General features: G+C 33.7%; 3 protein-coding genes across 7 annotated transcripts; 2 read left to right on the forward strand and 1 right to left on the reverse strand.

The window, feature by feature from the left end:
- The first annotated feature begins 924 nt into the window (after positions 1-924).
- On the forward strand, positions 925-14380 carry spas (spastin). Of its 4 annotated transcripts, XM_088189753.1 has the most exons (11): positions 925-1042; positions 1251-1309; positions 5185-5381; positions 8322-8492; positions 9113-9334; positions 11132-11340; positions 11406-11612; positions 11684-11941; positions 12012-12202; positions 12274-12467; positions 12532-14380. In XM_088189753.1, the coding sequence occupies exons 2-11, from the start codon at positions 1251-1253 to the stop codon at positions 12693-12695; spliced, it is 1872 nt and encodes a 623-aa protein (XP_088045879.1). In that variant the 5' UTR covers positions 925-1042; the 3' UTR covers positions 12696-14380. The 4 variants fall into 4 exon arrangements, with proteins under 4 accessions (XP_088045879.1, XP_088045881.1, XP_088045878.1 ...); XM_088189755.1 differs by lacking the exon at positions 9113-9334; XM_088189752.1 differs by lacking the exons at positions 925-1042; positions 1251-1309 and having other exon boundaries at positions 4924-5381.
- Positions 14381-15078: 698 nt separating this feature from the next.
- LOC148232645 (uncharacterized) lies at positions 15079-16265 on the reverse strand. The gene is made up of 2 exons (XM_088189756.1): positions 15787-16265; positions 15079-15643 (listed from the first exon to the last, which is right to left on the reverse strand). The coding sequence occupies exons 1-2, from the start codon at positions 16165-16167 to the stop codon at positions 15131-15133; spliced, it is 894 nt and encodes a 297-aa protein (XP_088045882.1). The 5' UTR covers positions 16168-16265; the 3' UTR covers positions 15079-15130.
- A 5201-nt stretch (positions 16266-21466) lies between these two features.
- LOC148232646 (uncharacterized) lies at positions 21467-23546 on the forward strand. Of its 2 annotated transcripts, none has more exons than XM_088189912.1 (4): positions 21467-21592; positions 21798-21862; positions 21925-22000; positions 22075-23546. In XM_088189912.1, exons 1-4 carry the CDS (start codon positions 21574-21576, stop codon positions 22338-22340), a joined length of 426 nt encoding a protein of 141 aa, XP_088046038.1. In that variant the 5' UTR covers positions 21467-21573; the 3' UTR covers positions 22341-23546. The 2 variants fall into 2 exon arrangements, with proteins under 2 accessions (XP_088046038.1, XP_088046037.1); XM_088189911.1 differs by having other exon boundaries at positions 21478-21592; positions 21910-22000; positions 22075-23258.
- Positions 23547-25511: the final 1965 nt, after the last annotated feature.

A 25511-nucleotide genomic window follows, 5' to 3' on the forward strand; every position in this document is an offset into this window, starting at 1 on the left:
ATTTAATTTAAATAAAATACAATATAAATTTATGTATTTCTGCTATAATATTATATATTAAAATCCACATGTTATATTAGTATTAACAGAAAGTACTGTAAATAAAACTCCCAAAATTCATAGTATAGCAGCAACGCCAAAGCCCCCTTCTCTTTTCCTAGTTGAATATCGCAGTTGTAAATTGCCAGGGGGGAGAGCAGTTTAGAGGCCTATTTATATATGTATTTACTTAAGTTTATTAAAGCCAAGACTTGGCAGCACTCTGGTAGCACTGGCGTGACGAAATTCTTCGCATGGAAAACTTTGGCGGGCTCGCGACGGTCGGTTGCGAGCCCAGCCTACTGCCTTATTTACTGTATATTAATAATATTCTAACATGTAAATTACAAACTCAACAAAATACTACTGCAACGGCTCAATCTGTGTCTCAACCTCCCGTCACCAATTTTTTTTTATTATATTTTTACTTTTCTACACAAGGCCGAAGTAACATAGTTTACAAGGCCTGGACTGATAGCCAAGGATTCGGCTCTCCGCAACAGACTCGATTTTAATTTTTAAAATGTGCTATCAATTAAAACCGGTCCCAGTTGCAATGTTACATTTATTGATTGTATCTTAGTAGACTTTTTAGTCTGGTGGTTAATATTTGTAGGTATTGCTAAATCTGATTTGCTTACACTATTGGTACTGATTTATCTGGTAGTAATGCAGGTTATAGCGAACGATTTAACAATCGTGAAAATGTTCGATATTACCCGCTCAGAAAATGTATGTGTAGCTTAAAAATAAAACTACATGAAAAATTATATATATATTTAAATAATTCTAACCTTATTATATTTAAATTAAATAATTTATTTATTAATAAACATTATCGAATTTAAATGCATGCATCACATTATGTTGGTAGCACTGGACGGTAATGACAATTACGCAGGTTGACAGTAAGTCATTCGTTGGCATACTGTCAATGATTTTCTTCGTTATATTTAGTTGAATTAATTCATTAACAACGAATGTTCCTAATATATGTATAAAGGTAAGTTTTTCTCGATATTTATCATCCTAAAGTTTCAAAAGCACCTACATTGTTTACTTGTTGCACACAAAGATAAACTTTTGACAGTTGGCCATTTCTTTATCTATAATCAACTGCGTATTGTAATTTATACGATGATTATACTAAACAACACATTAATAACATATATTGTTTTCTTTTAATATGTTTGAACCAATTATTTTTACAGATGTCAGATGAGTCGAAATTTACTTGGTTTTCTCTGGATTTTGTACGAAGCTACATACCGTGAGTCGATTATTATCTTGTAAATAGAATAACATTAAAAAAAATATTAAAACAGCAAAATTAATTTTTTAGATCAACTAATACGTAAATTTTAATTTTTGTTTAATTTAGTAAACATGCTTGCTAAATTATGTGCAATGTATATTGTATTTAGCCTCAAGGTTCGTCCATTGCCAAATATCTTTATAAGGAAAGTCGGCACTGGTGGCCTTGAATAAACAATGTCTATATATGGCTTACATAGTTGCAACTGTATATAGTTAAAAATGTACACACTAATTTGCCTGTCTATCGCAGATCAATGTCATTTATTAAGCTATGCCTAATGTCGCTTTTATGTATTCTGACGCCTGCAGTAGGTTAGTGTAACTATAATATGTTAGTTGAAAAAGTTATACTATAAAAAATTAGTAATCACAAATTCTTAGAAAATGCTATTAACATAGATTGGGCTAAGTTCGTAAGTAAGAAACGTTTCCAACATTAGATGTTGTATTTCAAGCTACATTATATGTATTACGTTTCAATATTGAATACTTAACCTGTAAACTATGTTGGACACATTAATCCAAAATTTTATTTTGGTGTAAAATAAAAAAATACCATTTACTACAAAAACTCCAAATTTCAGTAAAAGAAATAAAAATTTCATTTTGTGGTGCGTTCCATGTAATATTATTTATAATAAAAAAAGTAAGGGGTTTTGAAAACTAAATTAAATTCTTTCACATTTTTATCTATAGAAGAGGGTAGCAAAAACGATTTGAGATATTATATTTTTTATTTAATTCCACATTTTTTACTTGTAATTATCATTATAATATGTAGTTACTACTTTATATTATAATTTTCATAATATATTATAATAACCTTCAAGATTTTTTTTGTACTCATGTAACCTTTCCCTAAATTGTATATTAACAGATATAGATCATTGAAATACAACCTTCTATAGTAACTTTACCCATTAAATGTTTATATCACATTTTTTCGATTAAATAAGATTTTTTATATAATAAAAATTTTTTTCGTTAATTATTATTTAGATTCTAAAATCATTTTTAATAATAAAAATACACAAGCCATTCAAATTTCAAAACAGATTTATAAAAATAACATGTAAACACTCAACCAACAGGTCAAGTAGTTCCTATCCGTTACGTTCGCTGCTGCCTGATGGTAATCCACAGGATGGGTAAAATCTACCTTTTTCGACCTCTGATGTTTAAAGCCAATCTTTGTAGTATTTACCCGCAAAAACTATAACTTATCGTGCTGCCATCTATTGAACAAATGTTTGTATTATATAAAAAATAATATTATGACTTTATTTATTCCATTATATATAAATCAAAGCGACATAATAAATTTAATTCGATCGAGATTCTCTGTTCTAAACCACAATGACTGAAGTTTAGGATGCTATTACATTTTTATGTAAATAATTTTTGAATTTAAATTTTATTTCTTTTAATTTTATGTTGCGCAAAATACTCGCAAAACTGCCTGTTGTCATGCAGAGGTGGCGAAAAAACGACCCGTTTACCATATATCAGGTTGTCCCATAATTCTTTGCGTTTTATTTAACATTTACAAAAATGTATTTGTCTTTTTAAATTAAAACTAATTTCACTATTCTTTCGGTATTTGTTAACAGTAGTCGTATCAACGATGCTATTTAGTAACGGGATATTTTTTGCTTAGATATTTTCAACCCTAAATCAACAATGACAGTGAAAATAAAATAATCTCAGTTAAGCTATATTATGCTTTATGAGTTTCAACTCAGCTATAATGCGACAATCATCTTCATTCACTAGCATGTATTCTTCAGACATTACTCCAAATTAGATCTCTAAAACAGTTTTTAGGTGGAAAAAAATATTTTACAAAAATGGATATAAAAAACGACAAAATAATTTATTGCTTCCAAAAATACATTATTTTTCGAATCAGATATAAAAAAAATTGATAACATGTAGAGAATAATTTTAGAAAAATATAATTTAATAAAAGTATTACACGCTTTAATTTCTAACTCGTTTAACCTACACCTTTAAAAACCCAAAGATGTATAGAACAAACTGATACTTGCCATAAATTATGTATTGTATAATATTTGGTTCCGAAAGTGAATTTTTTTTTACTTTTGCGTTCTTGAACTGTATGTGTTTATTTCAGAGAACACACAAAATTTATTCTAGTGGATATAATAACTCGTTTCTGACAAAAAAGCCTTTTGTCTTTATATATTTATTGTATCTTGAATAGTATCCCAATATTTTTAATTCAATTCATTTCTTATGGTCAGTAATTTTATAAACACTATTTTTATGTAAATGGTAATAACTTTGTCATAAATCAGATCAGTGAAGCTCTGATTTCAGCTTTTAACCCATCACAGTGACAATACACAATACTATAATATTTAACGAATGATTATATGTGATTATTTGTAAAAAAAAATATTAAATTCAATTTTATAGATTAATTTTCTTTTGCAACTTTTTTTTTAATTTTCTTTCTTATTATTGTTCTCTGTTATATATCAACATTTGGTCAATATATACCCAAGCATTTAGTTTAAAAATATAAAATACCTACCAATCGTTTATATAATTGCCCAATTATTGAAACTGCCGACTGTTGAATAAAATTACTGACACAATAAATATGAGTCATACTTTTATTGGATTCGTAAATACTCATTTAAATCTTTACTAACCTTTGTCATAAGATTTTATTAATCCATTAAATATCCTCTTATTATGTATTATACATATTTTACAGACAATCTATATTGAACCTAGTCCTTTACTCTCTAGAATTCCTGCTTCTCGATATTTTTTAATAAATTTTCAAATAACAAAACCACTCAACCTCACATTTTCTTCGAGATATGCTATTGTTTTAGATTTTACCGTGATCGACATTTGTTTAGATCTCTCCATAATTTTGGTTTGTTTTTACATAACCGAGGCTAACGTGCAACTGAGGAGGCTTTACAAGTAAAAATATCTTGTAAATTATTACCACAGATGTACTTGATCATATAAAATACAGTTTTATGAACAGAATACATTTTGATAATAGAATTCGTGAAATATTACTTATGAAACTTTCAATTGGCCACAGCTGTACATACATATATAACTTTGACATTCGAAAAAACTTGACGTGCTTTTTTTTATCTTAACTTTTCAAGTCACTTTCGTTGAGACGATTAGATCCTAAAATTTTTGACAAGTTAACTATTGCTTTGTGATTCTGTTTTCTTTTCAATACAACAGTTTTGTTAGAAAATTGCTTTGCAAGAATTGTACGAAATACTCTGATACAATGTTCTAAAAAATATTATATTTTCATTCTTTTGGACACTGTATAAAATGAAGACATTGTTTGTTCCGTCACTTTCAAAATAAAGAAATTGGTGTCTTCAATATTTGGTTGTCGTTTCTTCAGATAGGACATGAATGCAATAATGAAATAATCTTTCAGTCTTTCACCTAAAGTTGATTAAAAAACCGTATCGATTCGTTCCATTTAAAAAATGATCCTAAGTTGCGAGCGATCGAATTGGAATCGGGTCCTATGTAGCGAGCGTGTTTTGTGTCAGTCGCGCGTCGGCCGCGGGCGCCGGCGGTGCGCATGGGCACGCCCGACGAGGGTGCCGGTGGAGGGGGCGGGGCGCGCGGGGGGCGACGCACTAGGGTCCCCACGCAGAGGCGCCCCCGCTTGGACGAAGCTCAAGCCTCCGTGCACAAACGCAACCTCTACGTCGTCTCGTTCCCGATAATCGCACTCTTCAACCTGCTGCGTTCCGTCATTTACCAGCTGTTCGTCATAGTCAAGTACCTATACGCGGCTTCTTATAGACTGCTGCATGGCAGGGCGCAGGACGCGCAGGAGAACGACGCACGCCTGCTAGCCCCCGAGGCGATGGCGAGCCCCGCGACTACGCCGGCCAGCGGCCCCGGTCCTGGCGATCCGCTCCTGGCGAAGCAGAAGCATCATCATCGCAGGGCCTTCGAATACATCTCGAAGGCGCTCAAGATCGACGAGGAAAACGAAGGTACTTTTCATTTTATCGATTATGCAAATGTGTAATAATATACTTTACGTTTAAAAAAATAAACATTTAATTTGGCCATAACAAAGTTGTTGTTATGGCCAAAACTACCTGGTGCCCCTGACCCATAAAATATTTATTCGACCTCATAGTATTATATATACTATGAGGTCGTATATGTAATAAAATAAACACGCGATTATTACCCGAGTCATTGTTTGCTTTACAAAATCTTATTGTTACTATAATATATGTGATTGCAATAGTATATTTTTGTGTTCAATTGAAAAAACCGCATGTACGCCATTTTATACCATCAGCAAAATTATATAATAATGCAATTTTTCAAATAAAAGTAAAAATATTTTTTTAATAGAAGGCCTAATTGCAAATTCCATAAAAGAGACAATTTTCAATAAATTATTTTTAAACTTTTTACTTCTTTGGATTGTGAGTATAGAGTTTGTCAGTTATTGCCCAACTTCTTAAGTACATTCATGTCTTTTTTATTTCTTAGGTAAATGCCTATAATCACTAATTCCCATCTCCAGGCATGATACAAATTGAAAAATAGTAATTTTTTTTATTAATTTATTTAGCTTATAGTTCATACACTTAACAAATATAATATAAAAAATACTTTAATATTAATTCACCAAGATGTTTCTTTATTCCATTGAATGATTGAATTTGTATAATATTATACAAATTCACACTACCTTACATTATTCCCTTAAACTACATAACTATCCTTAAATTGTCAAAATTGTGCTTTATGTTAAATAGAAATAATGCCATTTTAATTATAAAATGCAATATTTTTTAACCGGAACTGTTCCGGAATGTTTCGATTTATATTCAACGCAGGATGCTCGGATTTTTCCAGATATAAATTTGTCATACAGGATTTTTGTGGACACTGTCCTATGCATTGTTATTCACCGACAAAATTTATTTTTATGATTTGTATTATGATGTATTGAATATATATAATTATCTTTTTCCGTTACTTGAGCCGGTATTTTTGTCTAAATCCATACGAAAGGATCTTCATAAAACATAATAGTGACATGTAATAAAGTTAATCGCTTGCGTAACTTCAAAAAACTTTTTTCTAGTCCTGCCTAAATGGCCTATCGCAATTTTATTACCACACAGTTTTACGTTAATCTGGATTAATTGAAGGTAATATTAAAAATATTTTTATGTCTAGAATAATCATTTAATCCTATTTGTCGAATGAAAGTGCATTTTTTTCCTCCTGTTTTCTATAATACTAATTATCTTATTGTAGATTTCGATAGAAATGTACAAAATGTCAGTATTCATAAAATTCAATCTTTTAAATATTTAAAATATAAAAATCGTAACTTAAAAAGTTACAGATAAATTCGAAAATGTTCTATTAAAATAAATAAAATTGTCTTTTTACATTTTACGCTCAGAAATCTATCCGATTCTTACGGCATTCGCTAATGCAGGATATTTTTACTTTTGCCTCTATTCATTATAATTGCTATTGTAACAATTTTATTATCCTTTTTTCTCCATGCGTGAAAGCTATTTTTTCGAGATGATTATCGTTGATTTATTCTCACTCGCATTTACAAACACAAGTCAAAGATCACACTGATATATTTTTCAGTCAGAAAAATGCAATATTCATTGAATTTAGAAATCTCTTTCATTTCGTGAAATGGTTGACACACTATCTAGCAATGTGTTATAACAAGTTACTTTTTAACGACAACATTTTCAAAAATATCAAAAATTACTAGTCGTTCTTCTTCTGAACTAATGATTTGCTTGGAGACGTAAAGCAACAATATTAACCAGTAGTAAAAGTCAGTAACTAAAACCAGTGTTTTTCAATTTTTATCGTATCTGGGGAATCGGAATTGGAGATTAATATATCATCACAGACTAGGTTTTCCTTGATTTTCCTAATCTCACAGATAAATATTGTGATGAATAATTAAAATAAAATCGAGCTAGGTCGTGCAGTGATATCTATCGATTTTAAGCTCTAATATAATCAATAAAATATATGTCACTGATTTACAGACTTTAATTTCAGTCTGGTGTCTCACTTCAGTCCGAGTATATTCATCTGTTTTTATTAATTATTCATTATTTAAAGCCTTTTTTAAGCCTTTGTGTAACAATGCAGGTAGTCATTTTTTTCTGCAACGTGCTGCTGCATTAACTCCAGCCCAATTGTTACCTTTTTGTTTTGTAAAATCTATTTTCCTATCCTTATAATGAGCAATGGCCATAAGTTTGCAGCTGTGGATTTTCTCGATGGCTCTTTTTAATATCTTTTAAGTCAATACTAATAATGTTTAAACTAATTTATTATGGTAATATTTTATTTGGAAACTAGATTTATAATAAATAATCAATTTATTAAAAGTTTGTTATGAATAGTTATAAAAAAAATATGCCCTTGATTATTATTTATTTTTATAAATTATCAGATCGCTTAAGAAATAATAACTTCATTCATAAAATATACATTTAGTTTAATTACTGACAATATTTTAGTATTTATACAAAAATTTGTCTTTGAACTGTGATTTTTCTTTATTATGTAAAATCAAATTTTGTATTCATTGTATTATAAAATGTAATGTAATCTAATATAAACAGGTTTTAACAGTTCTCTTTGTTTACTGTATTATAACACACACATTGTACAGATATTTCATGCTACCTAGTCGCATGCTATTGAAGTGTTACATATGCATGGTTCACCTACCATATAGGTATAAATCTTTGGTTGAACCAGATCGGTAATCACCCAGCGTGACATTGCCATCTATATACTATATAAAAACATTTACTATACATGAAATTCAAGTTACCATATATTGCAATAGTACTTTACTCCGTATACGATCATGTAATCGTGCAAGAAATATATTTTATATAATTATATTGCAGGCCAAAAAGAATTGGCGATAGAATTATACAAGAAAGGCATCAGCGAGTTGGAACAAGGTATAGCCGTGGAATGCTGGGGCGGGCGAGGCGAAGCGTGGCAGAGGGCGCAGCGCCTTCATGACAAAATGCAGACAAACCTAGGAATGGCTAGAGACCGTCTTCACTTTTTAGGTAAGATTGCCTTGCCTTAATTGATTACATTGTATTTATTAGCATCGAATCGTATTTTATGTCTTTGCTTCTTCTTGTTTTGTGCACGATTGAATGGTTAGATAGTGCATCTATGGGCCTATTTAGAGCTTTCGTATTATTTTTTAGTTAGTAGTAAAATGGTTGCTGTTTTGAGCGCACAATGAACTTTTCACATACAGGAAGAGGAGTGGCTCTGTGAATGAACCGTGTAAACTGGTTTTTATTTATTTTACACGCTTGTTTTGGTTTGATATAATGGGTATAAAATCAGAGGCAACAATCTACATATTTTTACAGTATGACGTACAAATAAATAAAAAAATTAGTTTCCTGTTGGAATCAAGATAATAATTATTAACTTTATATAAATCACTAAATTGTAAGGATCATATTTCGAAATACATTCTATTGTAAAAGGAAGTCATCAGAGGGAATACCTATTGCTGAGATATTATTTTATTTTTTATTAGTTATTAAAAGATTATGACACACCGGGAAATTCGGGACTTTATTCTGAGTTGCCTCTGCTTTTGGGTTCCTTGTATGTTTATTTTATTTTTATATATGAGTACCTTCATATATTACGTATATTTGCACAGTTAACTTAGAAGCGTTGAGGAAACTCGGCGTGTCGGACAGTGACGAAGTGACCTGCTGCCCGCCTAAGAACGTGTCGTTCAACGGAGTCAGACATCGTCAATATGGCGGACGTCCGTTCAAAAATAACACCATCGTCGAGGGTGAAGAAGATAAACCAAATTTGCACAAAGTTAACGCTTATGCATCAACGCACAATAGCACGACCGCTAAGCAAAACGAAGGTAAATGAGAAGAATCATTTAATTAATAATATATTTACAAACCCTGTGTCGACGCTTTCTTGGTAGGGTATCAGCAAAGATTATGCAAATGTATATTCTTGTTGAAGGTAATATTCATATTTTATATCACAAATTGTATGTGCCTTTTTTACTTTTATTTCTTATTTATATTTAAATTAATGTGTATATATTTGAACAGCTTTTTAGATTCTAAATTTTTCATCAAGCATGGTAAATACAGTCGATTCCACTTAAAAAGTAAAAATTAACTAAATAAATTGCGTCCCAAATAAGCAACTAGCTCTAATAAGCTAAGTTTAAGATAAAATTAAAAAAGAATATGAATTCTTATTTATTAATTTAATTTAATATATTTCCATTTCATTTAGATTCATAGTATTTCATTAAATGACATGCATTTTCCTAGTCATATCAAGGGAGTCCCTGATTAGAATCCACATCAAAAACAATAAAATATATCTAAACCGAATTTTGCCCAATAGGCGAGCGCAGAAAACAATTATCCCTTCTCAGAAGTCAAAAATCCACATCAAAAGCAATAAAATCGTGCCGTCGCAGTGGGAACGCTCGTTACCGAGTGTTCCCACAGCGATGGCGCTGACACGATTTTATTGCTTTTGATGTGAATTTTTGACTTCTGAGAAGTAATAATTGTTTTTTCGCCCTCCTATTGACCAAAATTCGGTTTGAATACACATGTACCAATTCTCTCATATCAGAAGTACGTGGTAATATATTTTTAAAATATAGTGTAATATCAAACATCTCATGAGAGATGAGTTGGCTTAGTTTGTATTTTAGAATTAACTTATGGAAAGTTCTAAAATTATAATTAGCTTTAAAACTAATTATGTTAGGTTTGGGTTTGAACAGAAAATGGACGTTTCGCAACGGTTAAATTGAGTTTCATAGACATTTAGAGCAGGATATAATTTCACTAGTGCCTACCAGTTAAATTATATTTTTGCTATTAGAAATATATATCTACTGGTGAAAATGTATTTGGACTTCACTGAAAAATACACATTCACTCTAACATTTATAAATAAATATATATTACTATGTATGGGAAAGTTGAAATCATATCATTTTACTAGCACCTGCCAGATAAATTATATTTTCACTGGTAAAAATATATATCCACAGGTGAAAATGTACTCAGATATGATTTCACTCAAGTGACATTTTATAAAATGCTTCGTTGTTATTTAAATGGCATGTATTTTTCTGGTTAGTCACGCGAAAAAGGGGATATTCCTCATCACTGTTGTCGTCTTCGCTTACTGTTTGATGATTTAAATTAATGGCTTCAACAATCGCATCTACAGTCTTAATTTTCATCGTCATCGATTGTGTGTCCCAGATAACCAAAGCAAATTACTATTAGTTCCCTTATTTGGTTTCTGTTCTTTGTGATATGGCCCAAATAACCAGTGGTCCATTAAGCGGAATCGACTATATTCTAATGTTGCATATCATATTAGTATCATTATAGAAGGACATAAATTCTCTAAACTGCTTATCTTCACATGAGCATTAAAATACAAAATGCATGAATGACTTGTGTCTTTCTTCTAAAAGTTTAGTCATTAGCGATTAGCAACTGTCACTCTTCTTTGTCACGTTTTAAAAATATATCACGCAGACATTCTGCTTATTCAATTGACCCCATTTGCTAATTCTGTCAACATTATTCTTTGTATTCATTGTAATTTAACATCAATTGCCAACATGTAATATATCAATTTACCAATAGTGTATTATTAATGATTGCAGTCTCCGGGCGAAAGTTAACCGTAGCCGGAAGACGTGTACCAGGAGCCGGGGGCATCATGTCAAAATCGCTCACCTTACCCCGTTCAATGGGACGCACAAATTCTGGCCCAAGCACAACGCCTACGACTGGTTCGTACATGTCTTACGGTGGCAACAGGCATCCCATCAAACCGGCCAGTACGCCTCCTGCCGTAAAACGCCAATTATCGGTATGTAAAAAATAGTGTGTGATTCATTGTGTGTGTTTTGGGTTACTGAAACAATGAAATTGTAGGTGGGTGCTAATGGCTCTCCGGTGAGGCGAATAGGCAATAATGCTAGTAATGCGGCTGGCCGTAACGCTCCAGCGCGACCTCGAACTCCGAGCAATCAACCGACTATAAACATGAGAGGTGTAGATCCAAAATTGGCACAAGTTATATTAGACGAAATTGTAGACGGTGGGCCGAAAGTACATTGGGAAGATATTGCCGGACAAGATGTATGTATTATAAATATATGTTGAGACACGAATCTTGTACAAATAAATTTTTAAATAAATAATTGTTATAGACTGCAAAACAAGCTCTACAAGAAATGGTCGTGCTACCAGCGTTGAGGCCAGAGTTATTCACAGGCTTAAGAGCGCCTTCTAGAGGTTTATTACTATTTGGGCCGCCCGGAAACGGTAAAACATTACTAGCTCGGTGTGTCGCTGCCGAATGTTCTGCCACATTCTTCTCGATCTCAGCTGCAACTCTCACCAGTAAATATGTAGGCGACGGAGAAAAAATGGTCAGAGCTCTGTTTCTGATTGCTAGAGAGTTACAGGTGTGTATTATAATATAGGTTAAAATATTATTACTTTATATTCTTCGGTGTTAATATGTTGCTTTTGCAGCCTTCTATAATATTCATCGATGAGGTTGACTCGTTACTGAGTGAAAGGTGCGTCGGAGAACACGAAGCATCTAGGCGTCTAAAAACAGAATTCTTGGTAGAATTTGACGGACTGCCGGGTGGCGGAGAGCATCGTGTCATTGTCATGGCGGCTACGAATAGACCACAAGAATTAGACGAAGCAGCATTGAGGTTTGTATTTCGAGCCTTTCATCTAATATTGATAAAAAAACTACTAAAAATGTCAATATCATTCATTTCAGGCGATTCCCAAAACGTGTTTATGTATCATTACCGGACACTGATACGCGTGCTGCTTTGTTACGCCGACTGTTGGAACGTCACGGAGCACCTTTAGCGTCAACAGAATTGATTCGTTTAGCTCATCTCACCGAAGGCTATTCGGGAAGTGATTTAACAGCATTAGCTAAAGATGCAGCTCTAGGTCCCATCAGAGGTATATAAATATTTATATTTTATTTATCTGCCAAATCTATATTTCATTATTTAAAAAATTACAGAATTAAATGCAGAGCAGGTCAAATGCATGGATCTGTCCGCAGTCAGAAATATCACATACGAAGACTTCTTAGAATCGTTGAAGAGGATCAGACGGTCGGTATCGCCGCAGAGTCTCATAGCATTCGAAAAATGGTCGTCGGAATACGGTGACGTTAGCGTTTGAAATTTTGTCTCGGTTTGAATAATTGAAGGTTTACTTTTCACACAAAATGAAAACGGAAGTCGCTCAGATTTTGCGAAATTTCAACATTTCGAGCACATACCTAGTGGTCAGATGATGTGACCGTGTCGAGAAATAAATGCTCATTTTATTTTTATTTAGGTTAATTTTGTAACGCTAAAACACTCACATCCAGTGAACGATATGACTTTAACAGTTGCGTGATGTATGTATATTTGCCTTATTTCAACTTATGGGATTCGATCGAATCTCTTACCACAAGTTATATAATTTTATCGTAAGTTATACATTAAAGAGAGATGCCTCATTTTATTATAGTATTTATTTTATGTTTTGTTGAACAGAACGCTTTTCAGTTTATAAGTAGCAATCTCGGCTCTGTGAGTCGGATCTGGTCATTTTTTATTGTGATAAGAGAGATGTTGTGTTTTAGAAGTATTTTATTTTTCAGCATGTTAATGTACTTTTAATTTGTATATTTTCGGCGATAAAAACGATTATGAATAATAATGAATGTTTTTATTTATTTTTGTATGTTATATTGATATTTTTAGTATATGTAGTGGAATTGTTAACCCCAATCCTGTCGTTTATTCTTGATATAACGTTTAGTCATTTACTCGTTGATAAAAGATAATATTTTTTAACCAAAACTTATGCTTATATAAAGATTCCTGTTAGTTTATTATTTAACTTGCCCTCTTGTTTATTTATAATTATTTAATATTCTAATAATATATTTCATCCAATCTCCCGTTGTTCGATCATGATAATGGATCCACAATTCTCACCGGTGTACAATTTGTGAGGAATAACTGAACGTCTCCAATGTATCCATCCATCTATCCACAAATATATATTTTTTTACAAAGTCATGAAGCGTTTCGTGTCGTTTATTATGTAATGGCTGTGAAAATTAAAGTACACATTTTAACTATTCCCATTCGTGTGACAATTTGTATGCACAATAATTTTGTCACGTTACTCGCATAATCGCCAGATCTAAGCTTCGACTCGTGTTATTTTATGAATTTGAATCAACTGTGATATATGATTTTGAGCAGGGATCAATTTAAAGATTTGTTTTTAAGCGGCATCTTTAATTTTTTCGTTGTTAATTTAACAAACGTAACGTAAGTAAATATCTACATAGGTAACATGTATGCAATTATACTTTTATGTATATAACACGATTATCTAGATTAGAAATGCATTGTAGCGTGAAAGATATGTAATTATTATAAACGCACGTATATAAAACCAGTTTGATCAACGTTCGGTTCATAGCATTCGCTTGTACTATGTTTAGCTTCGATAGTTGTTTTAATGTTGATGATAATGAATGTTTATTTTGACCTAGGATAGCCCCGTTTGTTTCCTTCGTTATTTATGAGGTTCTCCCACAGCGAGCTTTCGAACCGTGTATGTGATGCCAAATTGTGTGGCACATTTTATTGGCTTTATACAAAATTATTATTATGTATTAAAAAATGTAACAAATTAATGGAAATGAAAGACTTTCGCGGTTAATTCTAATGTCAGATATTTTTTGAGGCTTTTGCTTTTTGCTGCGGGGAGGTGTTGATTTTAACTCAACAATCAGTTGCATCGTCAACAATATGAAAAACATATACATGTGCATTTTGTCAATAAATTTTATATGCAAAGTACATGTTTCAAGTTTATATAACCAATCCTTCAGTCTTAATCTCCTTAAATATACATAATCCTCTTTCCTTGTATCCTAGCGGGAGTTGACTATATAAATTAATTAATGCGAAAAAGGGGCTTCGAAAGTGGAGTCTAAAGAAAAAATAAAGATTGCAATATTTGCAAATCGTAATTATCGTAAAAATACTGATAGCGGACTGATGGACTGACGGACGATATTACACGATCAGTCTTTTTGATAATGCTTTCAGGTGATACGTTTTCTGCGGTAAAAACGATTAATTGCAATAAAAAAAAGCTGCTATTACAATAATAATAGCTTTGGCTACAAACAACGATGAACTAAAGAATGGCTACTGAAAAAAAATCTCCACACATTTGAACTTATTGAATGAAATAAAAGAATCGAAGGAAGATCAGGACTACGAAAATTATTATCGTATGAAGAATGCCTGTTTTGACCACTTGTTGGTAATAGTTAAGCCATACTTGCCAAAACAAAATACGTGCATGAGGAATTCGATAAGTGCTGAAGAAAAACTGGCTGTAACCTTACGATATCTTGCTACTGGAAGGAACATTTAAGATTTGAGATTCTCGGTTATAATGTCACCAGCTGGCTATAATGGACACATGTCAATCACTACTTTATGTTCTTCAGTCCTATATAAGTAAGTAAAATAAAATATTAATATAATTTTACATTGTATATTTTACGCACACATATTGAACAAAAAAAAACAAAATTATGATCCGGCATTGTATACATATTTATCTTCTTGTGAATCAGTCGCAGAAGAAGATGGAATAGGTGTAATTTCGTGTTGATTAAGTAAGTATTTAGATGTGACTGGAGTATGTGAGCAATTAGGAGACGCCACGGGTGAAGGAGTGACTGTTTTTTTTAAATTTTCCAATTCCGCTTCAAATAATATATCATTAATTGCTTTTTTGGCACATAGCTTTTGAATAGGGTCGAGTCGATTTAAAGTTTCTGCCCATTCAAATGCAATTGAGTTGCTGCAATTTTTATTGGCCTCAGATAAATATGCACATGCCCGATCCAATAATTCATTTTGTTTAGCAAGCATACTTTTCTTGCTTTTTGTCGAAGAGGGCGGCGGTGGCTTCATGACGGCATTTACAGATGAAATGTGGTTAGTACTTCCTGAAGAAGAGCTTTCTTGCGATTCAGTTCTTTGTTGTCCTTGTAGTTGGTCTGAATCATTTGTGTTTTCTATATCATTAGTAGCAAGAGCCTGTAACAATATTTTACAATTTATATTGTATTTTATTGTATTCGTTTAGTTCAAATATTTTACTGTATTCATTTAGTTAGGTTATGTTGTATTCGTTTTAATGCATTAAATATTTTAGGCGTTTTTATTTGAAAATAACATACTTGGGGTCGTTGGAATTTATCCAAAAAACGAAGATATTGAAATGTCCAACTCTTGGGAGTATAGACATCATCTGTCCTGGCCGCTGATCTTCGAGATGTTATTATTTTTCTTAGTTCTCGGCGGTAATTTGATCTTAATGTGTTTATTTTTTTCTTAATATCGTCGATGGTGGCCAGAGGTTTAATTTTTTTATAGATTAACAACAACCTTTTCAAAGCTTCATTTCTCTTATACTTATTTACATAATTCTTATGGGTTTTATCCCAGAGAATAGGCAGTGATTCTAATGTAAATATAAAATCTTTCTCTGCCTCAAGCGGCTGCGTAGCTGGCGGCGACGTGGTCGTGGTAGCGTTAGCGTTCTCGGCGTATACCTCCATCCGAGCGGTGACTGATGGAATGTATTTCACGATCAGTCTGTTGTCTGTCAGTCCGTCATTCAACTCGTTACACGTTCAGTCTGGTGTGAAGTTGGGTGCGAAGCGTTAACTGGATAATGGACATTTTATTGGAAACATTAATTATTTAGCGATTTAGTCAAATTCAATTGAATATGTGCTCTGATTTATTTGAGACAGCATACCCACTACAAATCTTGTTATAGGCCAAAGGATGCTTGGAATAATCCGTGTGGGAAAATCCCAAGAAAGCTTGTCAACGGGATAAATGGAAAATTGCCATTGATAGGCCGTTTTAGGCTCCTAACGATAGAAGCATAATTTGTTCGAAACATTTTTCATTAGATTTATTTTACACCACCAAAAATGGTTTTCTAAAAATTACAAAACATGCAGTACCTTCAATTATTTTGCTATCGAATAATATTAAAAGATTTTGCGTCCTCGGTAATCGACATACATTTTTTCAGAAAATCGACTTACAAAATTTAGATGCCTTCAACAAAAAAAATGACTGACCTTAAAAATCAATAGTTAATATAATAGAATGAGAAATTGACTTGGAAAATTAGAGAGGTTTAATATACCCACCAAAAGATATCTGTATTTGTTGACGCCCGTTTCGCCGTTTGTACGCGTTCGCGAACGCCGTATGACGGCGTTCGGGAAAGCACCCAATTTTGACGCCAGTCGGCTCCGATCGTCGTTACAAAGCGGTCGGACCACGCCGAGCTCAATAAAACTGTTACACAAGCACACGTGTTTTTGGATTGACCTAAGAACTAACCAGCACGCGTATCCCTACACGCAACATTTTGGTCCTTCGAGCCGGATTCGTTAGACGATGTTTGTACGTCGCGAAGGTCTGAATCTAAAAACAACGTCGTAACCCCAAAGACGTCCACCACGTGGACGAACTTTGAGACTCGGAGCCGAGTAGCGCTCAAGCTGTCAAGTTACGACAATACGCCAGTCGGGTGCCTCAGTCGAGACACTCCTGGGAAAACACGCCGTTTGCCGTAACGGTATTTTTTCAAATCAAAAATGACCGCCATTTTGGGAGTTCGCAAAATCGCAATTTGGGAGCGTCAAGTCGCTCGTAGCACGAGCCAGCGGGTCCACCAGCTGGTCCCCGAAACTGACGCAGTGGAGCGCCGGTAAATGCGCGCCCCAGGAAGCTGCCGTCAAATCACGTGGAGCCTCACCAGGACGCCTAGCCCCAGGAAGCTGCCGTCACACCACGTGAAGCCTCACCAGGACGCAGAGTCCCGGGAAGCAGTCGCATCCAGCAGGAGAGAAAGGTTAGGGTCGATCATCCTAACCCAACTTCCTCTCCAAAAAACAGTTCGTTTACTTTTATTCATTAAAATAATTTGTATCAATTTCCGTCAACAACAACATGGAGTTGTTGATCAACCACAGGGTGTGCATCAAAAGCGAGTTAACGAGGTTTGGCAAACTGTTAACCGCGGATCCCATCAATATCCAAAGGATAAGGGATAAACATCAGAGTTTTGATACACTGCTGGACAGATTCCTTGCTGTCCAGCAACAAATTAGGTTGCTAGATGCCGAGGGCTACGATGAAGAAGTCGATGCTTTCGAGGATAACTATTATAATATTCTCAACCTGGCAAAACTAGCGCTTAAAGATCAGTCGGAAGCGCAGCGGAAACCAATTCTTAACCAGTTCAGGTTAACGCAGCCAGCAGTTGTCATTCCAACTTTCAATGGCTCCCGGACTAAGTGGGTGGCATTCCGCGACACTTTTTCTCACTTAGTACACAACAACCCGGCATTAAGTGAAATTCACAAATTTTGTTACCTAAAAAATGCACTTGTAGGTAGCGCAGCCATGGTCATAGAACTCTTTCAGTTTAGTCCCGAGAACTACAATTCCGCATGGGAAAGACTTCTAGGCCGTTATGATTTTAGACAAACTGTTCTTAAACATCTGGCTGCTCTTCAGGACCTGAAACCAATTCAGACAGCTTCATCGCAGTCTCTATTTGAATTGGTGGAAACAGTCCTGACGAACTTCGCTGCTCTAAAAAAGTTAGGGCAAGACATCGAGGATACCACGGTGGTGTCTATGGTGGTTCGACGTCTCGATAATCTGTCCAAAAAGGCATGGGAGAGTAGGCGAACAGAATCCGTTCTGCCTACGCTCAGACAGCTCGTGGAGTTCCTCACTCTACGAGCTCAATCCTTACAATCGAGCCCTCCTGCATCGTCGCATTCAGTCAAGTCGGTACCGGCACCGCACAGGCAGACTGATACTGTGACAAATCATGTGCATACAATCGAAGAAGATTGTTTCCTTGTGCACAAAGATGTCAGTCAGCTTGAGAAAACAAGGCCTCAAGTACTTCATTCGCACCCCTCTGCGTCGTTGCATTCATTCAAGTCGGCACCGCACAGGCAGACTGATACTGTGACAAGTCATGTGCAGACAATCGAAGAAGATTGTTTCCTTTCGCACAAAAATGTCCGCCAGCTTGAGGAAGCAAAACCTCAAATACATCATTCGAGCCCCCATGCATTATCGCATTCATTCAAGTTGGTATCGGTAACGCACAGGCAGACCAATAGTGTTACAAATCATGTGCCGACAATCGAAGAAGATTGTTTCCTTGCTCACAAACAAACGGTTTCCCGAAAACCTGATCCTTGGCCTCCTCCTGATCGGCACACCTCAACAGTTCTTCCACAGCAGGACGCTTCGGCCTACAGGGGGACGCAGATGTACCAGCAAATGCAAGATCTGGTGCAGGAATTCTGGACCTGGTGGTCTACCGAACACTCGACAAAGCTACAAGGATGGAGAGTACGGCTGCAGTCCGATTCACAAAGCCGCTGTGTTGGCGTCGTCAAGGAAGATTACCTGTATCCTTGCTACGGGTGATCAGTATCGTCGAGATGATTCATCCAAGTTCCGATGGAACCAATTCGAGTAGTGACGATTAAAACAAAGAATGGCACTATAAAAAGGCCAATAACTAAAGTGTGTGCTGGGCCAAATAAATGCTAATGCAGTGCAAGTTATTTTATATTTTGTGTTTTGTTTATTAATAATTTAAATGTGTATCATGTTTCCTATATGTATTAAATTTATAATTTAGCCATGTAGCAAACCAAATTTATAATTTAGCCATTTAGCAAACCAAATTTATAATTTAGCCATGTGGCAAACCAAGTTTATAATTTAACCAAGTAGCAAACCAAAATAATTAAAATTTAGCTAAGAATCAAACCTTTAACTATAATATTTCATGTCCGTTTTAATTTACATTTAAATAATTGTCAAAAAATGAATGAAAGCTTGTAGTTAGTATTTAGTAATAATATAGTACAAACAACCCAAATGCATATGTGTATGTGTTACTAACATTAATCTTTACAACCTTATACAGTACTACTAACATTCATTTTCTTTCTTCATGTTTATTGTAATTTTATTTATTGTCATGTTTATTGTAATTCTGTGTTAGTATTATTTCAAACATCGCGTCCTCACAGAGTTTGTAATGTGAGGACAAACACTTGTAAGGCCCGCTGATGTGCCCGTCATTATGAAACTAATGTTTCATGGTGGGGGGGTTTGTTGACGCCCGTTTCGCCGTTTGTACGCGTTCGCGAACGCCGTCATACGGCGTTCGGGAAAGCACCCAATTTTGACGTTAGTCGGCTCCGATCGTCGTTACAAAGCGGTCGGACCACGCCGAGCTCAATAAAACTTACACAAGCACACGTGTTTTTGGATTGACTTAAGAACTAACCAGCACGCGTATCCCTACACGCAACAGTATTTGTTTAAAAACTGCAATTTACATAAAACGTATTATAAGTTTAGCAAAATGAAATAAAAATCAAATTGCCAATATTGTATTAAAATCTTTCATGTGCATAGGTAATTTTCAAGATCTACATCAGTGAACATCATGCCTTCCACTTTTTATCCTAAACACACAGACGCTATACTCACACAATCGTATTGTAAGAGTTGACAATTAGTTACTGTGATATTACATATATTTTATTTTGTACAAAATATACCGAAATGTTTATTTTTATAGCTAGATGTGACACAGACAAAAGTATTAAAATGCATAATAAAATAAAATGCATATATTATTTATATTTTATGCGAATTCAAGAGGGTGAAAGCCGCGAATTCGGGCTGTTAAAAAATGAACAGTATAGAGAGGAGAACACCGACGGCGATCCTACATAAATTAAGTTCGCTATTAAGCGACTAAACTTCATATATACAGATTCTGAATTTTTTAACCAGTTACAATAATATTTTTCTGCTAACTACTTTCCTGGAGTCTTCCAACCCTGATGAAGGTGAAGACACTCTTTTCATGGAAGAGGTTGTAGAGCTCCCGATTGTTTCGTATACGCCACTCGTTGCTCTCGTATATAGTGTCATATATCCTGCGGAGCACTTTCCTCTCGAATATGTCAAGCAGCCTTTCGTCAGCCCTGGTAAGCGTCCAGCTCTCTAAACCGCGTGTCAGAACTGGTCTGATCAACGTTTTGTAGAGATTTTTTTTTGTACGACGAGATAATGTCCGCGATTTGATTTGTTTTATTAGAATGAAATAGCATTTATTTGCTGACACTACTCGTCTCTTGATCTCCTTGCTGACATCGTTTGTAGCTGTTAACAGGGTTCCAAGGTATATGAAGTCAGTGACACACTCAAAAGTGTACTCGTTTATTTCGAGATTTTCAGGATACTGGCTCCTCAAACTAGGCATAGCCGACATGTATTTGGTTTTTGTTTCATTGATCTTCAACTCCATTTTCTTGGCTGATGATTCAATGGCAATAAAGGCTTGTTTTGATCTCGTCAATATATCTACGTCATCAGTGCAGGCGAAAATTTGTATCGATTTATTATACGCATACGCAGTTTGGCATCTCGGATTACTTTTTCTAGGGCAATGTTGAATAGATTGAACGCTAGAGCATCGCCCTGTCGTATGCTGTTGAGTGTTCGCAAAGGTTTTGACATTTCTCATTATGAGTTTCACGCGTAAAAAATCGCCACGATAAAAAAATACAAATTCTTAAATACCCCAATCGCAAAAAAAGTATCGTGGCAAATATAATATTTGATTATTTTGATTTTAATTATATTTTTTAAAATAACGCATATTTGTGCGAACTGTCTTCTCTTGTAATGTGTGCAGTTGTCATGAAACCTAATAATCGCGGTAAAAAATATTAAAATATGAAACGTTTCTAATTCCCCCATTTTACTTCTATGCTCGGCAATAAGTCGTACATGGGCCAAACATTTGTTATAATCACAGCATAGTTTTATGGTTATATTATAACCGTTTTGGCCATCAGCTGTCAACTCAACATCAAGTTAAAATGGAGCTTATTAAAACCGGTATAATTAATTTTATTATTTCCATTTTTTGAAATGAAATTAACTATTCAAATGAAATTTTTTGATCACTTACGCATGAAATTAATTTATGTCAAAAATATCATTAATTACAAGTGAAACATATTGTATTTTTTTATACGACATGTAAAAATTACTCGCTATCAAATTATATGCCTCCTTTAAATAGTAAACTTGATATTTGCAGAAGCTGATGTAGAAGACGATAAAGAAACATTTGTCTCCGTTGACAGTAGTCAATGTAAAGTCGAGGTAATGAATCGTAATATATAATGTTTGTAACGCATGTGATCTTAAAGTGTCTTCTTTTCAAGTTCTTTAATGTAAAACGGGAATACGAAAGCAGCGAGGATACGTCTTTAAACGACATAGATGACATGTTTGAAATAGGTTTAACATGACAAATAATACAGCATACGGTTATCATTTATATATTTTAATTATTGATTATTTTATGATTTCAGAAATGCACGATGTTAAAGATATACTTAATACAGTTGATGACTCTTATAAAAATGAATGCTACGTATGTTACAAAAGATTCAGTTCTAAAAGTTATCTTTCGAAACATATGCAAGTTCATATAGATGCTCGTCGTTTTAAATGTGAAAAGTGTGGGAAAACATTCAAACTACAAAGCTATCTTTCACAACATATGCGAGTTCATAACGATGTTCGTGAACGAATTAAATCTCACCGCAACAAATTAATAGCAAGCTTAGTTAATTAGATAATTGATTAATTGTTTTAATACTTATTAGTTTAATGCACTAAAAAAAAAAAGAAAAAAAAAAGAGGTGATGCATGGATGAAATTCAACCATGTATCCACCAATGCTATGTTAAGCAGGCAAGAGACAGAAAAGTCTAGGAACTGCTAAACATTAATAGACACTATATATAACGATGTTCGTGACTTCAAATGTGAAAAGTGTGGATCAGAATTTAGATATAAAACCAAGCTATCGGAACATATGCAAACTCATAGCGACATTTGTCAGTTTGAATGTGAAAAATGTGGAAAAGCATTCAAACGTCAAGACTATCTTTTGAAATATGCGAGTCCATAGCGACGTTCGTAATTTTGAATGTGAAAAATGTAGTAAAGCATTCAAATGTCAAAACTATCTTTCGCAACATATGCAAGTATATAGCGATGTTCGTAGCTTTGAATGTAAGAAATGCAGTAATGCATTCAAATTTAAAAGCACCCTTTTAGAGCATATTAAATTTCATGGCGACGTACTTAAAACTAAAAGCAAACTTTCACGCTATATGAATACTCATAGTGTTTTTGAATGCGATAAATGTGGAAAAGTTTATAAACATAAAAGAAGCCTTTCAGTGCATATTAAAACTCATAGCAATGATTGTGACTTTGAATGTGATAAATGCGGAAAACCGTTCTCAAAAAAAGTAAGCTTTTAACACACGCATGTGCCTTTGAATGTGAGAAATGTGGAAAAATATTAAAATATAAGAACACCCTTTTAGTGCATATGCAAACTCATTGTGATGTTCGTTACTTTAAATGTGAAAAATGTGGAAAGGCATTAACAACTAAAAGCAATCTTGCAAAACATGTAAGTACTCATAATGAGGTTTGTGTCTTTAAATGTGAAATATGTGGAAAAAAATTTAAACAAAAAGGAAATCTTTCACAACATAAGCAAGCTCATAGCGATGTTTATGAATGTGAAATATGTGGAAAAGCGTTAAAATATAAAGGCAGCCTTCCAGGGCATATGAAAATTCATAGTGATGTTTGTTAATTGGAATGAAGAAAAGTATTTAAACATAAAATCACTCACAAGTGTAGCTGAGAAAAATACAACAATGACAGCTTCACCAGAACTAAATATGAATGCCAGATATAGATATGTATGTAAATATAAAAATTATATGTTTATTAAAAGTTTTGATATATTTTCTCTGCAGTAGTTATTTTATTTTTTGCACAAGATTTCGTTTGGGATGAGGCAAACACCTTACCAATCAAATGAGTGGTTTCTTATTTTCAACGCAGCATCCATAACATCCACGCATAAACAAAATAGTCTGATATATGCAGGAGTTTCTGGCATTAGGTTTATGCGAAGATAGTAAAAAAAATTCGGTAAAAATATCAAAAATAAAATTAAACAATATTAGGTTGTCCCATGAGTCTTGCATTTTTTCTTATATTTACAAATCTATAACTTTTTATAAATAAACGATAATTTCACTATTCTTTCGGTGCTTGTTAACAATAGTATCAATGATGCTATTTAGTAATGGAATATTTTTTGTTTTGATATTTTCAACCTTAAATCAACAATGACCGGAGATAAAATAATTTCAGTTAAACTTGACGACACTCGAGTAACATTGGCATAATGGACAGACGTTCTCTTGGCGACCTGGTGGGCTGGCGTCTTGAATATGCTTATATTAAACATGTAACGATAAATCGTTGATAAGCATATTACTGCAGCGACTCAATCTGTGTCTACTTGCCACCCGCCGCAAAGCCATATTATGCTCTAAGAGTTTTAACTCTGTCGTAATGCTACAATAGTGCTTAGGGGTTGCTAGTGAGGATATTAAGGCCATCAAAGCAGGTCCAGTAACGATACAGAAGCTAGCAGAAAAGTTTTACGTGTCCCTTACATTAGTTCACAGACATTTAAAAAAATAGGAAAGGTGTTTGAAAACCTAGACCTGTGATTTGTCGTCCATTGTTCCCAATTTAAATTTCAAATAAATAAATGAAATTACTGTTTTTAATTCAACTCAATATTTAGACAATACATTTTTAAAGAATTATATTCCGAATCATGAAGTTGATATTGATGAATAAATTATCATATATTTATTATTTTGTACCCTATTATAGGTCTATAAGGTCGCGAGGATTAATTAGGACAGAATATTTTATTATAATCGATAGATTGTTCATGGTGGAGGATATAATATATAAAGAATGATCCAACTTCAGTTTCCGAAATATTTTAAGATTTCTATGTTTTTTTATTACAATTGATGTGTTCATTAATTATGAAAAATAAAATCAATTAAATGGCCGCCTCTGGATTTTTTGCAGCAGCCGATTCTTTCGATGTAATGTTAATTCTTTTTAATGTTACGGTGAAGGATTATTTTTCAATGAAGTCCAAATACATTTTCATCAGTAGAAAGATATTTCTACCTGCGAAAATATAATTTAACTGATAGGCGCTAAAAAATGTCTATGAAACTCTATTTGCCCATTGCGAAACGTCTACTTTCTGTTCAAACCCAAACCTAACCTAATAAAAGTTCTAAAACTAATTATAGTTTTATAACTTTTATTAGGTCAAGTCCAAAATACAAACTGAGCCAACTCATCTTTCAGGGGTAAATAAACGGAAGAATAAGTACAATATGGTTTGTCTGCACTTGGATATTACACTGTTTTTAAAATATGATAGCTATCCTTATTGATATACGACGCACTTCCGATGTGAGAGCATTGGTAAAAGTGTATACAAATTTTGGTCTATAGGAAAGCACAAAAACAATTATCACTTTTCAGAAGTGAAAAATTCACGTCAAAAGCAAGAAAATCGTGTCGTCGCAGTGGGAACGCTCGGTAACGAATGTTCCTACTGCGACAGCACGATTTTATTGCTTTTGACTTCTGAGGATAATTGATTTTTGCGCCCTCCTATTAGTCAAAATTCGGTTTATATATGCTTTATTCGATTCTCACTAATTGTAAATCATAATAACTTTATAAATAGTCTTAACATGGACGCTAGATAACAGCGTTTCCGCTGAGACGGTACGATTTTGTTGATTTTAACATGGATTCTAAACAGGAATGACCCCTTGAATTTGGCCAGAAAAATACTATGAAATCGATATATTAAGAAAGTGATTAC

Source organism: Plectrocnemia conspersa, unplaced genomic scaffold (genome assembly GCF_051122295.1).
Source record: "Plectrocnemia conspersa isolate PC_06_02 unplaced genomic scaffold, ASM5112229v1 ptg000008l, whole genome shotgun sequence".
In the NCBI taxonomy this organism is placed as follows: Eukaryota; Metazoa; Arthropoda; class Insecta; order Trichoptera; family Polycentropodidae; genus Plectrocnemia; species Plectrocnemia conspersa.

What these genes read in the sequence shown, in the direction of transcription:
- spas (XM_088189752.1), top strand. Translation starts at nt 4,958, where the DNA reads ATGGGCACGCCCGACGAGGGTGCCGGTGGAGGGGGCGGGGCGCGCGGG. An exon ending in GATCGACGAGGAAAACGAAG is followed by an intron (nt 5,382 to 8,321) that starts GTACTTTTCATT and finishes ATTATATTGCAG; the next exon opens with GCCAAAAAGAATTGGCGATA. An exon ending in AGACCGTCTTCACTTTTTAG is followed by an intron (nt 8,493 to 9,112) that starts GTAAGATTGCCT and finishes ATATTTGCACAG; the next exon opens with TTAACTTAGAAGCGTTGAGG.
- LOC148232645 (XM_088189756.1), bottom strand. Translation starts at nt 16,167, where the DNA reads ATGGAGGTATACGCCGAGAACGCTAACGCTACCACGACCACGTCGCCG. An exon ending in ATAAATTCCAACGACCCCAA is followed by an intron (nt 15,644 to 15,786) that starts GTATGTTATTTT and finishes ATATTGTTACAG; the next exon opens with GCTCTTGCTACTAATGATAT.
- LOC148232646 (XM_088189911.1), top strand. An exon ending in GTAGTCAATGTAAAGTCGAG is followed by an intron (nt 21,863 to 21,909) that starts GTAATGAATCGT and finishes GTGATCTTAAAG; the next exon opens with TGTCTTCTTTTCAAGTTCTT. An exon ending in AGATGACATGTTTGAAATAG is followed by an intron (nt 22,001 to 22,074) that starts GTTTAACATGAC and finishes TTATGATTTCAG; the next exon opens with AAATGCACGATGTTAAAGAT.